Here is a 17,904-nt window from a genome sequence, read left to right on the forward strand (position 1 = left end):
TGAGTACACACTAACAGGTACTAAGATGGCAGCCTGTCTCAACAAGCCGAAGTGTTTCAGAAACACTAATTTGTAACACAGGATTCCTACTACTTAAAGCACTTAAGATTTAAGACTTATTAAGACTTTCTACTTGGAATGAAATTCAAAACCAATTTTACAATAACCCAAATTAAAGGAAATAAAACATGAACAGACATAAATGACTAAGGGTTGGGGACAATGTTGCCTAAATGTTTATTTTAACGTCAAATATGACCTTGTTGGTCAAGTTATAAAGTCAGACTTGAAATGATGAAGAAAAAAAAATTCAAACTTTCCTCCTCTGTCCTGATCTGTGTGACGTTAATGTGAGAGGGGAGTTGTAAATTCTTCAAAAAAAAAAATAGATATTACCAATTATTGAAAGATTGTATCATGCAGTATCAGAAAAAAAGATTAATAATATCCTACTTCCTATTTCTCAGCATTTTTAAGGTTTGTAAAGACTAAATTAAGAAATTTTAATGTCAATTAAAGTTTTTTTTAACGATTCGCATTAACATTAGAAGAAGATTGAATGTAATGCCTTTTAAGACTTTTTGAGGATAGGGGATCCCCGTAACATTAAACTGTTTTGGTCAGTGTTAATCACCTGGTCCCTTAATTTGGAGAGGAGACCTCTTCAGCTAGAGGTAAAAACCTCCTAACAATTAACACTGCAGGAGTCCTAATTGGGAGCTCAGTTTTGGCACATGGAAAAGTTTAAACTGGCAGTAATCAGCAATTTTCACCACTAGACGCCATTATATTTTGCACACCACTCTTTAATTAATGCTAAAGCTAGTTAGCTAAATGTCAGTTGAGCTTGACAAATGCCGGGCTCGGTTTTAAGTAACGTCAATTTGTTACTTTTTCAGTTGTGTTCGGAGGTTTGGTTGTAACTTCTGTGTTTAATGCGGGATATGTTTTTGTATTTTGCTTACCTTTCTCCATGACTGTAAACTGAGCTTCGGCTTCGACTCTCAATTTTGTAAAGCGCGCCATCTTGTGATAATTTTAGTTCACCACCACAGACTGTAATCGTCACTTCACTAACCAATCCGCTAACAGAATACTGAGCCGGCGAGAGATTAACCAATGAACGCTTACGTTTTTCAAAACAAAAATGGCGTTCTTCATACTGTGAAGCAGAGGAGCTACAAACAAATAACGCTCTCTTTTATGTTTTGAAAAGCCGAAAAAGTCAGGTAAACGTCGAATTCTGTAATATTGCGACTGAGTTTTGTCTTATTTGCTTTGGCAACCTTGGGTTTTTGCACGCGGCAAGATAACTTTATCTTTAAATGTTATTGTTGGTTAATGAATGACATCGACAGCTAACGGCTAACGTCAATCAGCCAAATAATGAATAACAACGTTAGCTAACGTAAAGTGGTAACGCGTGTAAAACCACGAAAATCGTGCTAATGGCTGTTTCTTAGACATTTCGTTATTTTTGTATTTCGTCATTAGGTGTGGTGGTCGTTTCTACCAGGATGAAGGTGGTAAATCTGAAGCAAGCCATCTTACAGGCGTGGAAGGAGAGATGGAGCGACTACCAGTGGGCCATTAACATCAAGAAAAACTTTCCTAAGGGAGCAACATGGGACTACCTAAACCTCGCAGGTTAGAGGGAAGACAGTGACGTTCACCAGCCGTCATGCTAATTACCGTAAAACGTCAATCAATAGCCCTGACTAATATTGGCCTAAACCATTGACCTCAACAGGCTTAAAACGGTTGCTCAGTAAAAATAGAAATACAATTAAATTGTTCCTTTAACCCTTTGAAACCTGGGCAAATTGGCTTCATCTATCGATCTATCTATGCATGGAAAGAAGATAATCAGCAACAAAAGAAGAAATGATCCAAGTACAAGAAAATTATCAGAAAATTTGCCAAAAACTAAAACAAACAACAAAAAACAAAGGAGAAATAATTTTAAAAAATTTGAGAAATTGCCTGAAAAAAATCTTAAAAATTACAGTAATTCGGTTAAATAATTCTAAGTATAAAATTATGAATATACTTCACTGAACATTTTTCCTTGGCTTTTATAAAAATTGTTTTCTACACCTACTTTTCTCTTCTTTTTTTTTGCACCTTTCTTTTTTACAATACTGGTGTTACCATCTTCTCTTGTGCTCATGGTTTCAGTAAAATGAACTGAATGATTAAATTGTGGAGAATCTCACCAAGCTAAGGATGTGTGTAGCATGTCCATATTGACAAGAGTTTAATCATATATACACATTTGTATGCATGATCTAAGCAGCTAACTAAGGTTATCTTCAGCAGGTAGCCAACAACACAGTTTTATGCATCCAAAGAACTTCTATAAAAAAAAAAACAGGATGGAAACCAGATTAGGCCTCTTATTGACAGGCCTTTATTTGTCAAAATGCATTGCCACACTGGGATAGTAAAAGGGACTGGGCATCTAATTGGGACTAGGCTTATATTTGAAGTTTTACGGTATTTGACTTTACAGCAGTTTACTTATGTCTGTAGTGGTTTATACATTGTTTTTGTATTCCAGAGGCCCTGATGGAGCAGGCGATGATTGGCCCCTCTCCCAACCCCCTCATTTTGTCTTACCTGAAATATGCTATAAGTTCCCAGGTGAGAGAAGAGGCAGTGTAATGAATAACGGTATAATGAGCAGTGTATCTGTGATTTTGCAAGTTGTGAACATTACCTTCTTTCTCCGTAGATGGTGTCTTACTCCAGTGTGCTTACAGCCCTCAGCAAGGTAATTTATACTTGATGAAAATGATGGCATCATGCAAGTTTCTAAAAGACATGAGAGGTTTTCATGAAAATGTCTCTTTTCTTATAGTTTGATGATTTTTCGCGTGAGCTGTGTGTGAAATCACTGCTTGAGATAATGGACATGTTCTGCCATCGCCTCAGGTATGTAAAGTTATCCATGACAGTGTTGTCCTTCTTGATCAGGTCAGATTTCACTTTATTGTCAGAAACAATTTTGAAATGTGTTTTTTGTCCGAGGATGTCATCTGTTTCACATAAATACACACAAATACAAAAATACAAACAATACTGAAACAACAAAATCATGCAATGAGCGCAACTACTCACCACAGGATTTCTTGATGCAAAGAGCACATTTGTGAATTTTCGTTAAGTACATAACTTAGACTCAACCATAACACTATATTTCTACAGTAAATGGGGGGAAATAATCTGTTTTTAATTGAAAAATCTTAAATGAGCTGTGAAGATTGTGTTTTATGAAGCTGAAAATTTCTGTCAAAATGAAAAAATAGTATTGTTTGTATTACTCAACCTTCACTCAGATATCCTGCAGCTCAACCAAGTTGTTGTTCACAAGTTAACCTTTGTTTATCAAATTTAACTTATTTCCTTTAAATCACAACCATCAGCATTAACTCTAAATGAGCAGCCCAGGATCTTTGGGCATGTAATCTTTTTATGAAAGCATTTTTTCTGTAATGCTTGCCTGCATGTTTGCTTAGTAAATGTTAATTTTGTTTTGGAGAAGTCATACATTTCTCCTAATATAAACTGTCTCTGATTCTCTGCCTCTCACCTCTGACTCTAAAGCTGTCACGGGAAAGCAGAGGAGTGCATTGGGCTGTGTCGGGCTCTGTTGGGAGTTGTGGTGTGGCTTCTGCAGGGCTGCGCTTGGTACTGTGAGAAGCTCCGAGAACTGGGTCCAACAGCCAGCACAGAGGCCAGTCTAAGAGCCTGCCAGGAGAGGCTTCACAATCTGATGAACAGCACCAAGAACAGAGCTCTGGTCCACATCGCTCGGCTGGAAGAACAAGGTCTTATGATTGTCTGTGTGTGTGTCGGCACGTGTTTAAGTAGAATTGAGATTTTTTTTTTTTCTTCAGTGTGGTAGTTGTTGTTCTCTATAAAAGCTACATCAAAACCTTGTGTAAACTTGGTGATGGATCTCTCTGAGTTTAGTTTAGTTTAGTTTAGTGTCCACATTGGTTTGACTTCTTTCAAAACCATCGGGGGAAAAAGGCAAAAAAGGGGGTGAATTATTAGAAACGATCAAAAAATAGAGAAAATATATTTATAATTATTCTGATTATATATTTAGAAGTATGGTACATACAAATGTACACACACACACACACACACACACACATACACACATATATTCATTTTTAGCAAGTTTTCTGGTCATTTTCGTTAGTCTGTATTTGTTGTTTTTTTGCTCTGGCATAATCACGGAATGTAACAATTATCTTTTATCAATAGATGTCGACAGATTAGATGTAAGAATACCAGTTTTAAATTTATTTTAAAAAAAAAGTTTCACTCTAATCTTATTGTACATTGTTGTTAAGAGGAAGACATCTCAGTGTTTCTGTCGCTATCCCTCCGCAGGTTCCTGGAGCAATGTAGAGCAATCACTGCTGAAAGTGACAGAGGGCCTCAGCAGCGTTCCAAACCCGACACTGAGAACTAAATTAGAGGAGAGCTTGTCCCTCGTAAAAGGGTGAAGATTCCTGCTTTATTCCTACATATTAAAAAAAAAAAAAAACAGACAGATTTTGGCATGATGCTTATTAGCCTAGACATTTCAATATGTTAATTTACAGAAGATCACAATCAGTCTCCATCATGCTAACTCTTCTCTCTTTTCTCAGTATTCCCCTGATGCTGTCTGAGCAGAGCAACCCCACAGTTCACGCCTCCTTCCCATCGGTGCACGCCTTCATCATGCTGGAAGGGACAATGAATCTGACGGGGGAGACGCAGCCACTGGTGGAGCAGCTGATGATGATCAAGAGAATGCAGGTGAACATTTATCTGTATAGAAATCTTACGTCCAGTCTGCCTCAAACTGGCAATGAAAGGAAAGTGTTTGAAAAGCCTTTTAATATCTAGAAATAATATAGCATGATGGCACTGAATTATACACAGTAAGCTCTTTTTTTTATCTGAGTGGCTAGTTGTTTTTGTGTGTTTTTCATTGTTGAGACTGTATTTCATTTTGCCTTTGTCCTTTAAATTACTGGTTTCTTCAAGCAGGAAATCCAGGTTCAAGTCACAATAAGACTGCTCAGTTGTATGTTTTTTTTTTTTTAATTTTAGCCGCATTCTTCTCAAATTGCTTGTCCTCCACAGCGAATCCCTGCTCCTCTTTTTGTCTTGGAGATCTGGAAAGCCTGCTTCACTGGCCTCATCGAGTCACCAGAGGGCACAGAGGAGCTTAAATGGACTGCCTTCACATTCCTCAAGGTAAGACCCATGTCAAAGATATATCTGCTTGTGATCTGCCTCTCCTTTTTTTAATTCTTCTTCTTATTTGTGTTGGTGTTTGATGTCCCTATAACTTTAAAGGGAAATATTATCTAAATTAAGAATTCCAACATGTTATATCTTTGTCCAGAAACCAGAGAAGTCTTAAACTTATGATGTCATAGCTTATAACTCTGGAGCTTCTGCGTAGACCGTGAATGTGGACCCACAGAATGTATGGTTTTTTTTTGTATATACCCATACAAGCTTTATTCTATTGTTGTGATCTCCTTTCTGAATCCTTAAACTTGGAAAATTTCCCAGGCTGCTCTCAGTGTCATTTTTCCCAATTTATTGTCTATGGAGCAGTGACATTTTTTATACCCTATGGCATCATAAATTTAAGTTTGGTAGTTGTTCATTTTAACTCATATTTTATGGTCTTAGACCACAGCAATAACTTGGGTGAATTTTAAAAATGTGCGAAGTTCCACATTAAATTGAAGCCAGTGTTGATGTTGACTGATAACTTCATTAATGTGTTCCTTTTTATTTTTTTGGATTGTCAGTATTATCTGGATCTCCCTTGCCTAGATTGACTTAAGTTAATTGTTGCATTGAGTAATCATTTTATTTATATAAGGTAAACTGGTGTAAATTTGGGAAAGGCACCAGTGACCACTTCGCAAATGTACTCATGTCATACTATATCTGTGCGCATGCAACTCAACTGCACTTAAAGAAATCTTTTTCTTGTTTCTTTTTACTAGATCCCACAAGTTCTGCTAAGACTAAAGAAGTATCCTCAGGGTGACAAAGGACAGGTACGAATGTCTTTCTAACAAATGAATACACTGACACAATCAGGAGCATTTAGCATTGCCAAGTAATCATGTTTTTAAAAGCAGAAAATATTTAAAATAAAATGCGATTAACCTTAATGGCATATGTATTTTCCAGGACTTCATGGATGACGTGAATATTGCATTTCAGTACTTACTAAAGCTCACACCACTACTGGACAAAGCTGATCAGAGATGCAAGTAAGTGCTCCAAAATCTCATCTGCACTGCCTGTAATGCCATCATAGGATATTCTAGACAAGCACGCCAGCTAAATTCCTGGTAAGCTAGTACTGTGGCAATTATCATTTTTCTCGTCTTTTCTTGACATAGTTGCGACTGCCTCGGCATGCTCCTGCAGGAGTGTAACAAGCTGGGCCTGCTGTCAGATTCAAATACAGCCTGCCTCACTGCAAAGCGGTATGGGTTTCCATCTCACCATGAGCATGTGTGATGCAGAACACTTCAGGACTGTGTGAAGAATTAAGTCTTACGGAATCATGTCTTTTTTTAATATATATTCTGAACTCTTTTAGTTAATATGATCATGCGTAAAGTTTTGTTCACCATATTGACACAATACACTACATCCCCAACCCCCTCCACCCCACCTCTGTCTCTCCTTTGCCTCTCCCCTTCTCTGTCCCTCTCCCATTGCAAATTTGATTCAGGACCGAGGACAGGGAGTTCGCCCCAAGGTTAAAAACAGCAGAAAATGCCAACATCCAGCCAAACCCCGGTCTCATCCTGCGAGCTGAGCCTACTGTCACCAATATTCTCAAGGTAGAGCACCATAACCTGATCTAAACTCTACAGGGTATTCTCTGTTTATTGCAGTCCTGATCTGGGCTCTCGATAAATGGTCTGGTTAATATCAAGTATTGTCTAGAATGGACACAGAAATGACCAAGAAGGAAATGGTTGAAAGTATCTGACAAGTATCTAACAAATGAGCTTAACTCTTCCTTGCTGGTTTATTAGACAGTAGACGCAGATCACTCCAAGTCCCCTGAGGGTCTTCTGGGGGTCCTGGGACACATGTTGTCTGGAAAGAGCCTTGATCTGCTCCTGGCAGCAGCAGCAGCCACTGGGAAACTCAAATCTTTTGCTCGCAAGTTCATTAAGTGAGTATATGCAAAATAGGTAAGACAAATTGTCCCCTTAGTCAGCAGAATCGTGGTTCATAATGACTTGGATACCAATTTATAACCATATTTTTAAGGGTGGAAACTCCAGTTTGCGTGGGAAGTAAATATTAACAAGATGTTTCTTATCTTTTGATATTTTTTTTCTATTTGTTTTTAGGCTTAATGAGTTTCCTAAGCACATCAGCGGCGAAGGATGTGAGTTTAAACACACGAGTGACATGTTCCAATGTGGGAATTTCTCTCCTCATTGACATATTACTTATTAAATGAGACACTAACACTGAGGATTTTTCCTTCTGTCCTTCAGCCAAGTCTGCGTCAGTACGGGCTCTGCTCTTCGACATCTCTTTCCTCATGCTCTGCCATGTGGTGCAGACGTATGGGTCCGAGGTGAGTTCATGGCAATTCAAGCTTGTCAGAAAAGGTACTTATGATGTTAATAGCTATGGTGCTCTTTGTGGATTTCACATCAAATCAGCCTGCGTTTTCAGCATAAGGCCACAAGAGGTCAAGAGCGGGCTGTGTGGAAGTGTACCAACATTTTTTGCAGCATCTTTACTGGCTCAACAGAATATTGTAGATTGATTAGATCTAGAAATTTCTCCATTTTGTTAATTAAGTCTAAGTTGATTCATACAGCACTTGTTTGCCATGTGTTTCTCCTTTCCAGGTGATTCTTTCAGACCCCAGTCCTTCAGGGGAGACCCCCTTCTTTGAAACATGGCTGCAGACATGTATGCCTGAAGAGGGCAAGACCCTGAACCCTGACCACCCCTGCTTCAGACCAGAGCCTGGCAAAGTGGAGAGCCTGGTCACCCTGCTGAACAACTCCTCAGAGATGAAGCTAGTGTAAGTTGCAGACTAATCTGTTACTTAACAGCTGTTTATTGTCCTGTCAATCACTTAACATCAGTTTAGTTTACTTTATATAGTTATCACAGTAGCATTAAAATTGTACATTCATGCACATGAACCAAATGCACTGTGCTTAGCATTTGTAGCAAAATGCTAATTTTCAACACCTGTCCATAGGAGGCTTTTTAAAAGTTGAAATAGTAATAAGAAAAGAATAGACATCCACAAATACGGCAAATACGTCGACAAGGATACATCCACAAATGCACAAATAGAAATACATCCAACACAAAATACCAAATAACTGCTGTGTTTAGTGTGGCATTAAGTCTGAGAACCGTGTTGTTTCTCTCTTAGCAATGATTAAATGGCTCTAAAAAACATTAAAATGATGTGTCAATGCCAGTTCAGTTGGTAGACAGTTTCATAGTATTGCTCCCGTAACAGAGCAGACTGGCTGCCTAGATGAGGTTTTACATAATGCAGTGCAACAGTTACGAGGACTGTGTGTTGACTCTACTGGTGTGCTGGTGTCTTCTAACAAATTAAATAAGCAGAGAGGGAGCATGACCATGTAAGCATTTAAAAAAATATTTCAAATAGAACAGCTCATGAAGTTTTTAAAGCTGAATATGTTGTGACAACTTTCTATGAGTATCAGTTTTGTTTTTTTTTTGTAAAGAGGGTTTCCCTCCCTTTCAAACCATTGATTTCCATTCATTTCAGTTTGCACATCTGTAAAACAAGAACACTTTACATGCTAAATAGGCGGGTCAATATTTGTAAAACCATAAAGGTTTAGTGAGTGGTTAAAAGCACAATATAATGTAGTTGCATGCAGACTTAAGTGTTTATTAATGTGTAATTCTCACAGTGAATGACAATATAGTAAAACACAGTTGTAATAATATAAAATATGTTTTTTATGGGAGATGTCAGTCAACTACATTATGGTGTAATAGAAGACATTTATTAAATGTTCATATACACCTTATGTAGGCTATTTAGGGGGACTTAAAGTTCTTCACTTATAGTAAACAATAAACATAAGTGATACTTCTAATTGTTGCACTGCTTAGCTCTTGACTGTGTGTCGCAGATGTCGGAGCGTAGAAATGGAATGAGAGCGGACAATGACGTGTTTGCTGTGGTCATTTGACTACTTTAAAAGAAAATTCATTCATTAGTTTATTTTATTTTATAAGGACAACACACATTAATCAACATTTCAGAAAATGTGTCAGTTTTAGTTAGAGGTCTAATTTTCAACTGTAGCCCTTCGGCAAGTTGTTTTGAAACTTATTATTGTTATTTTTACTGATTATTGTTATGGTTACAACACATGACAGTGGGGCTATATAGTCTGTAACACTCACTAGTTTGAGGACTACGTTTTGGCCTACAATACACGTTAAGCAAGTGTTTTAGTCGGGGCTGATAATCACAATTATAATTATCAACATCTATGTGTACAAGTGCGTTACAGAGCCAAAAAACTCAACTGATATCAAACTAAAATTTGACATTAGACACATGGATAACAAATTCATATATGACCAAAGATTGTGATTCTCTTTGAAGCATCTAAATCCAATGTCTTATTCCCCCATGACCTGTTAAAATAAAATGTTTTAGAATAGGGGAGCTAAACCATGCAGTATCTTATAAAGTAAACTTATAAAGTAACATTAGCCATAAACAAACATTTTCAAATCTCATGTAGTTGCATTTTCCACTAATATTGCAATAGTGGAAAGGGTTTGGTTTTTTGTCCATTGCCTTGGAACTCATTATCTTATTATTTATATGTCTGGTATTTTTTGTAATGAACGCTCTAAATAGCCTCCTCTGACGTTTATGTGTTGAGACAGTCAGGTGAAATGGCATGAAATCTGCCTCAGCACGCCAGCAGCCATCTTGGAAGTTCTGAATGCGTGGGAGAATGGTGTTCTCTCTGTGGAGGCAGTGCAGGTCTGTTCAACTTTAACGTACTTTTGGATTTTTTTTTTTTCTTCATCCTCGTGTGATATTTCCTCTTGCAAATATTTACTGAGTATCACAAGATTTTTGGGCAGGATCGGTTACCTCCCTAACGGCTAATAACACTACAAGACTAGGAATTTTGTTTCTCATACTTTCACAGTTTGACTCATTACTCCAGTGGTTATGACGTATTCTGTGGAAACTGACACGTAACAATGTGTAAGAACTTACAACAGCAGTGACGTCCCGATGTCCAAGAGATGTAGCCCACTTCTCATTGTTTCCCTATTTTATTCAAGTTTTCATATCACGCAATGTGGAAGCATGCAGCTTTAGTCAGAATTCTCTCCTTTGACCATACCCTGTATTTCTAACCACATCCTTCCCCTTTTCTTGCTGCTGTCATCTCTGTAAGGGCAGAAGATCACTGACAACATCAAGGGGAAGGTGTGCAGCATGGCGATCTGTGCTGTGGCCTGGCTGGTGGCCCACGTCAGGATGCTGGGGAGGGATGAGCGGGAGAAGCCCCAGACTATGATCCGACAGCTTGTGACACCACTGTACGGGGAGAACACCCTGCAGTTTTACAATGAACGGTACAAACAACTGATACACACACTTGCTCTTAACAGCTTAAGCCCCATTATTTCGTGGATTAACACTTATGTCCTCTCACCAGCGTGATCATTATGAGTTCCATCATGGAGCACATGTGCGCCGATGTCTTCCAACAAACGGCTGCGACCCTGCGCCCCCCAGTTGAGGGCCAGGAGCCGATCCCCTACCGCAACCTGCTGCCGGCAAAAGACCCCATACACGTGGCCCTCAGCAAGCAGTTCCAGACGGTGCTGCGCAAAGGCTGGGTGGACAGCCGGGCCCTGCATCTGTTTGAGAGTCTTCTCAACATGGGGGGCGTCTTCTGGTTCACAAACAATTTGGTCAAGGTAGGAGGGTCAAGAAAAGGTGCCAATCACTTAGAAATCAACAATAGCAGCACTGTTTGTGTTTAAAGGCTACATTCTGCTGCTCCTCCAAAGTAAGAGCATGCTGCCCACCACTATTGTACTTTCTATCACTGTACTTACTTTGGATACACACCTCACACAACAACCCCACTTCAAAAAATTTGAACTAACCCTTAAAGTTATCATTGTTATCATCAGTGCTTTAAACTATGTCTCTGCTTCTTGCTAGGAGCACAGATCTCAAGTCAGCCTTTAAAACAGCCTCAGGCAGTCTTTGTTTTGTCTGACCAACAGCCGAAAACCCAGAGATATTCAATTACCATAATAATAATAATAAGATACAGAAAAACATTAAACTCTGATGCTTTAGAACTTGGAGTCATCAAATGTTTGCTCAGCAGAGTAGTGGTGTGCACATCCAAGTCTGTTTTTAGGCCAGGTGCTGGATAAAACTACGTATAAACGCAACAAAGAGAATACATATATCTGGTATTATTATTTTTATTTTCTTTAAAATGCACAAATGGAAACTAATATATTTTTGGAATTGTAAAAGTACTATGATGTGAGCATCTGTTAATGACAACAAATCATTGCAAAAAAAGAATATATATACTGTATATCTGCACGCTGGAGTACTGCTCCCGGCTCCTCAGCATATTTAATTGACTACAGATAGAACAACAGATAGAATTTACCTGTTGGGTTGAAACGTATCTGTTGTAACCAGTTAAATATAAGGAGCTATACTCTAGTGTGCGAATATTTATTCTCTTTGTCATCAAGTGTTTGTCTATTTTTCCTGGAAAAATTACGCCAGTGATTAACCATCTATCAAAGTACTCTAGTTATTGAATGATTTTCTATTAATCAATTAGCTGACTGATACTTCTGACATAAAAACTAAACAAGGACCCATTCAATAAAACATTGCTTAATCAAAATGCTATTGGTCAGAAACTCCACTTGGAACCTTTTTAAGATGACGAAAACTTGATCTTGTATCAAACACCAGTGCAAAGAGACCTTAATTAGAGTTCGGCCCGTGGTCAGATTGTGTAATTGGAGTGCTGCATGTTATTTCAGGAGCTGCTCAAAGAGACTCGACAGGAGTGGGCCGATCGGGTGGTGGAGTTACTCTACAGCATTTTCTGCCTGGACACTCAGCAGATCACCCTCACCCTTCTGGGTACCATACTACCCGACCTGCTCACAGACTCCGCCCACTGGCACAGCCTGGCAGACCCACCTGGAAAGGCACTGGCCAAGTAAGAGATGCTCAATACTTCAATGTGATAGCGGCAGTAGTTTTTGGTATTTTGGGATAAGGTGTTAACTCTACTCTCCCGATAACTCCTCAGGTTGTCTGTGTGGTGCGCGCTCAGCTCTTACTCCTCTCATCACAAAGGCTCGTTCTCAGCTCGTCAACGCAAAAGGCAGCGAGAAGATATTGAGGTAAAACAGACACAAGGTCTGGTACAGACACACTCAAATTTTTCGTTACCGTTACAGCTCTTTGAAATAATGTTTCAGTCTTCCTGAAAAGTGATGATATATACGATATCTAAAATGACCTGGTACCCCTTAGAAAAATCAATAAATAGTTTGATTCCAGTGATATTAAAAAAAAAAAAAACTCATTTGTTTCTACAGTATGATTAGCATTTTGCATCTTATAACCAGTCATTCAGCCTATTTTAATGGAGAAAAGTATTCACTGCTTTTTGGTCCATGTTGAGTTTGGTGCCCATGATAATACCAAAGGAGAAAGTTATGTGAGGAAATCAGAAAGAAAATAATAGGCAATCATGGTAAATGCTATAAGACCACCTCTAAGCACCTTGATGCTCCTGTGACAACAGTTGCAAGTACTATTAAGAAGTTCAAGATCTGTTAAAGTTTACCCAAGATCTGCAAGAGAAAAATCAACCCCAGATTTAGCAGCAGGAAAGTGCGAATGGTAGAAACAAACCCAAGAGAAACAAGCTGAACCCAGGTATGTCAGTTTCTGATCACACTATCTGTCATTTTTTTGAGCAAAAGTGGGCTCCATGAAAGGGGAACCAGGAGGGATTTCACTACTGACAGAAAGATATAAAAACTCTAGACTGGAATATGCTATAATTCATATTGACAAGCCACAATGCCATAAATTTATCTTTTGAAAAAATTATATAAACTGGAGCTTATTGGCACATCAGCTCTATGTTCACAGATAGAAAAAAAGAAGCTTTCAAAGAAAAGAGCACAGTACCTACAGTAAAACACGGAGGAGGTTTGCTCATTTTTTTGGGAGCTGCTTTGCTGCGCCTGGCACAGGGTGCACAATGGAATCTTATGACTATTGAGGCGTTGTGGAGCGATACGTACTGCCCAGTGTCAGACAGCTCTGTCTCAATCACAGGTCATTATTCCTCAAAAAAAATAATGACCCAAAACGCCCACAGCTTTGTGGCCTTCTACTGCTACTCTGAGCCCCAATCTGTATTCTGTGGAACATGTATGGAAAAAGCAAAAACCTGCGACAGCGCCACGCCTCACACCTAAGACAGCTGGAGCAGGTAGCTCAGAAACTGCTTGTTGACAGGTGCAGAAATCTCATGAGAGTTAAAGAAATATTTAATAGCAGTGACTGCCTCTAAAGGATGTGCAAAAAAGAAAAAAAAAATAGGTGAATGATAGCATCACTTTTGTCCATGCCATTTTGTTTTATGAATACAAATATTATGTTGAATCATAAACCAAAAGCAAAATCTTATTTCTATTAAATATGGTATAAACAATGGTCGATGCCAATCACTTTTGTCAGTTTCAAATTATTTTAGAGAAAATAGTTTAATCTATAGAAATGTCAGCATGTCTGTATGTGTAATTAGGGCTCTGCATTACTGATGAAAAAGTTGTATTCAATGTGAGAAACCGACATGTTGATGTGTGTGAATTCTTTGTTGTCTACATGTAGTTTAACATAATATTATTGGCTGCAGGACTACAACAGCCTCTTTCCGCTGGATGACACTCAGCCCTCTAAACTCATGCGTCTGCTCAGTTCCAATGAGGATGAGCCTGCTGCCCTTTCCAGTCCAGGTCAGTCTATTAATGTCTGGTTTTTAATACATGGTTGAATTATGAAGCCCGTGGCCTTTCAGTCAACTGTCTGTCAGTCTGAGCCTGGGATTATGCAAATACCAGACGGTTTTCAAAATCAAATAGACTTCCTAAGACCCTTTTACCAGCAAGTTGCATCTTGAAAGCACTTTTAGCAAAACCAGAAAAGCACAAACAAGCATGGCCTTATAAACTGTCTCAACATTAATAATCTGTTGAGTCTCTTCCCCGTTGGCAGGTTCTGACTTGAGCACTGCTGTTTAACTCAAGGTTTTTACTTCAAGCAATTCTGTTCTGAAGAACAGGAGGATGATTTTGAGAGCAGTGGTTCATGCTTTAGTTCTTTATTTGTGCATATGATAACATGCAATGAAAGAAAAAGAAATACAAAAACATAAGAAAATGCACAGGTTGGACGTATCTAAAACACCTGAGGTCTCATCAAAGAATCGCACCTAACTTTGAAATTAAAGACAGCTGTATGCTTAATACCAATATACAAACAGAGAAGTGTTTTAAAATTATGTTTTTAAAAAAGAGTACAAATTCAAAACAAATAATAATAAAAAATAAATAAAGTACACTTACAAATGGGAAATACCTGAAAGAAAAGATAAAACAGTGACATAAAATAAATAAATGCATAAAAGCAATAGAGGTATTGTGTTTTCAAACTACTCCTGTGTGTGTGTCATATATATATATATATATATATATATATATATATATAGCACTTTTCACAAAGATCTTTACAGAACAAGGTCAAATAGTATACACTGTCAAGATGAAAAAGGCCAAAACATTAATAAAAACAAATAAAAAAAACTGAACATAGCCTTATACCAGATTGCCATTTTCATTCTGTCATCAGCCTTACTTAGTGTCATGAGCATTCAGGATTTGGAATTTTCACTTTTTCAATTTTAGCTACTACTCCATAACAAAATCCCCGGGCAGGGCGTCAAAGATCAGTGCCTTGCATGACTAAGGCAAAAAATGTATGAGCTTCTTTTCTAGCAATAACTGAGATTGAAACTCAGAAGGTTCTTTTTTCCACCTAAAGTCAAATGAGTTCCACCCACTCCACTGAAAAGGCATGTCCAGTCATGTCAAGACAAGTCATTTAGGGGTTGATGACCCAATACAACAAGTTTGCTGGACATGACCTAACTAGCCTCTGTTAATATGTCCACCTGTGGAATAAAAAAATATGTTTTGGCATGTCTGAAATATGGTCTAATTGGTTTTTTTGTAATTAATGATTTTTTAAAATGTAAAATCATATTAAAATGGAAAAAAAAATGACCTTTCATTTGGTGTAATGAGACATTTACATTTGCTTAAAGATAAAGATAAAAATAACAAAAATCATCTTTTCACCCTTAAAATAAATTGAAATGTGTCTTAACAAGGTTATTTTAGGAACCAGGATTATGCAAGATGGCAGCGGAAGGAAGCCTTTAAGACTTTCACAACCTTTAGTTCAGATTGCACTTAACCAGCCGCAAGCAAAATACTTAAACATTCACTTCAACTTCCTTGTTGATATTCTGTTGTTTTGTGTGCATTTTTTTTCTTTCTCGTATGACACAATGAAATGAAAACAAAACAATCCGTCTCCTGCTTCTCATGTCACGCTCTCTCATAGGAGACCGATCTATGAGCAGTTCCCTCTCTGCCTCCCAGCTCCACACCGTCAACATGAGGGACCCTCTAAACCGAGTCCTGGGTGAGAGCTCCTGTTTGTGCTTTGTATCCACTAATGCCCCTTTTACACCAGTAAGATGGCGTTTGGCGTTGATAACCTCCAAGTTCTTGTTATTTTATTACAGAACTTCAATCACAAAGTCAGGCATTGACCAACTAGTAATGAGATCACTTCATGCTCTTTTTTACTCAGTGATTTCTCACTTCTTCATAGACTGCTCCAGGAATGAGCCCTAAAACACAGAAATGAATTAGCATTTCAGCACCCCTGGTTCCCTCGTCTCAAAGCTAATCGCTTTTTTGATTGGGTTTTTTGGTTTGGAAGCCTCAAATAATGTCTGTGGTTAACACAAACTTAAGAGACTTTCACGTCTTTTTCTTTGATACAAAATAAGTCAGTAAATACCCAATTCGTCCTCTGAAGCTTTAGTGCGTCTTTAGCGTTACTGTTGCTAACAAATAGCTACATGAGATTACAGAATGTCATCACATTGATGGCGGTTGTATTTAGGCTTCAGAAATCCCGAAAGTGGTGTTCATTTGTGAAGATTATCTTGTTAAACAAAACATGGAAACAAGTATCATAAAATGTTTGTTTGCCACAGAGCTAACTTTCTGCAGTGATCTGAAATCCAGTGGAAAAATCCCATAGGCTTTTTGACGAGGGAACCAGGCGACGTTAGCTTCCAGGTTGGCCTACAGACAGACGTCATCACTGGGGCCCTGTATTGTTGCTTTCTCTTTCATCTCGTTCCAAACTGCAGAATATAACACACCTACTAATATTGTCACGGTTTGCACCAAAGGTCAAGGTCAATGACCTGTAAAGCTTTGATTCCAACCAACTTTTCTAGTTCCAGACCATTTATTTTTGGTTGCAGTGCTCCAAATGGGTCAAAATTAGGCTCAGGAACCAGAACAGAACTCCTTTCCGTGCTGGTGGAATAAAGATTATCGCACTCGTACTTTTTGCCTGCACCTTTCACAGAGAAATGAACCAACATCTGTCAAGTCTGTACATCCCCCTCCAACAGTAACTGCCCATCGCAATATGCCATAAACGTGTGATTTAATGTTACCACGACAATTCATACCATCTGTTCACTTCTCCTCAGCCAACCTGTTCCTCCTCATTTCCTCCATCCTGGGGTCCAAGATGGCAGGACCTCACACTCAATTTGTCCAGAGTTTCATGGAGGAGTGTGTTGAGTGCCTGGAGCAGGGAAGTCGCGGAAGCATCCTGCAGTTCATGCCCTTTACAATGGTGAGTTATGAGCTGGGTGGGGGAGGTGGAGATAAGGAAGGAGATGAGTGGCTGTTGCAACATATATATTCGGGAAAGAGTTTATAATTTCTTCATGAACTCTGTCTGTTCTGCTGATTGCAAACACATTTTTGAGGATAAAGTGCTCTAGTGAAGACTGATGAATTGAAGAGAGAGAATCTAAGGTTTAGAATCTATATTTGGCCCCAAGAAAAGAACCAGATCAAGGGTCAAGTCACACTTTGTTGTAGCCAGATATCACAAATCATACCTCCAAAGGGCTGTAAATGTTCTACTTGAAATTTAAAAAACCATTACCAGATTTCTTTGTGCCTTTAGCAACGTAGTTGAACTTCTTCAGAAATACTAAAGCTGGAAAATAACGATTATCTTTACCAGGTTTCTGAGCTGGTGAAGCTGCCTGCGCTGGCCAAACCTAGAGTCGTCCTGGCCATCACTGACCTGACTCTGCCGCTTGGGAGGAGAGTAGCTGCCAAAGCAATCTCTGCCTTGTAAACTGTGTTACCCCAGTACCAAATCAACCCTTCTTTGTCCCAGTGTCTCATGGGTGAAGCACAAGTAACAATTAAAAAAAACTGTCTGGATCATCCATTTAAAGAGATTGTTTGCTGCAAAATACAATGTTTATAACCATGTCTCTGTAAACCCTGTTTTGCTATTCTTTTTTTATGTCCTTTTTCACACTTGAAGAAATTTGTAAATACATTTTAAAATAAAAAAAACAACCCACAATGGAGATTATCTTTTCC

The 17,904-nt window shown here is 38.5% G+C and overlaps 1 protein-coding gene and 1 long non-coding RNA gene across 3 annotated transcripts in view; one reads left to right on the forward strand and one right to left on the reverse strand.

Annotated features, from left to right (window-relative positions):
* Positions 1–1,040, reverse strand: part of LOC148186343 (uncharacterized) — a 60,912-nt gene extending 59,872 nt beyond the window's left edge. The window contains exon 1 of the long non-coding RNA XR_015775065.1: positions 966–1,040. This is a non-coding gene — a long non-coding RNA (uncharacterized LOC148186343). The remainder of the gene's footprint in view (positions 1–965) is intronic.
* A 40-nt stretch (positions 1,041–1,080) lies between these two features.
* Positions 1,081–17,891, forward strand: med24 (mediator complex subunit 24). Of its 2 annotated transcripts, none has more exons than XM_042508120.2 (26): positions 1,081–1,229; positions 1,495–1,647; positions 2,561–2,643; positions 2,735–2,773; positions 2,861–2,934; positions 3,607–3,830; positions 4,405–4,516; positions 4,668–4,818; positions 5,149–5,262; positions 6,033–6,086; positions 6,223–6,305; positions 6,438–6,524; positions 6,776–6,887; positions 7,086–7,228; positions 7,410–7,447; positions 7,560–7,642; positions 7,923–8,101; positions 9,979–10,078; positions 10,511–10,686; positions 10,770–11,034; positions 12,142–12,323; positions 12,417–12,510; positions 14,043–14,142; positions 15,812–15,892; positions 16,986–17,134; positions 17,534–17,891. In XM_042508120.2, exons 2-26 carry the CDS (start codon positions 1,518–1,520, stop codon positions 17,648–17,650), a joined length of 2,970 nt encoding a protein of 989 aa, XP_042364054.1. In that variant the 5' UTR covers positions 1,081–1,229; positions 1,495–1,517; the 3' UTR covers positions 17,651–17,891. The 2 variants fall into 2 exon arrangements, with proteins under 2 accessions (XP_042364054.1, XP_042364056.1); XM_042508122.2 differs by having other exon boundaries at positions 6,788–6,887.
* Positions 17,892–17,904: the final 13 nt, after the last annotated feature.

This window comes from Plectropomus leopardus, chromosome 19 (assembly GCF_026936395.1).
Source record: "Plectropomus leopardus strain MGB_pleo_1.0 chromosome 19, ASM2693639v1, whole genome shotgun sequence".
NCBI classification, from domain to species: Eukaryota; Metazoa; Chordata; class Actinopteri; order Perciformes; family Serranidae; genus Plectropomus; species Plectropomus leopardus.

Bases quoted from the DNA above. Each gene is read 5' to 3' on its own strand.
- med24 (XM_042508120.2), top strand. From the start codon at position 1,518: ATGAAGGTGGTAAATCTGAAGCAAGCCATCTTACAGGCGTGGAAGGAG. The intron at 7,643-7,922 runs GTGAGTTCATGG...TCTCCTTTCCAG, and splicing joins TGCAGACGTATGGGTCCGAG to GTGATTCTTTCAGACCCCAG. The intron at 10,079-10,510 runs GTCTGTTCAACT...CTGTAAGGGCAG, and splicing joins TCTCTGTGGAGGCAGTGCAG to AAGATCACTGACAACATCAA.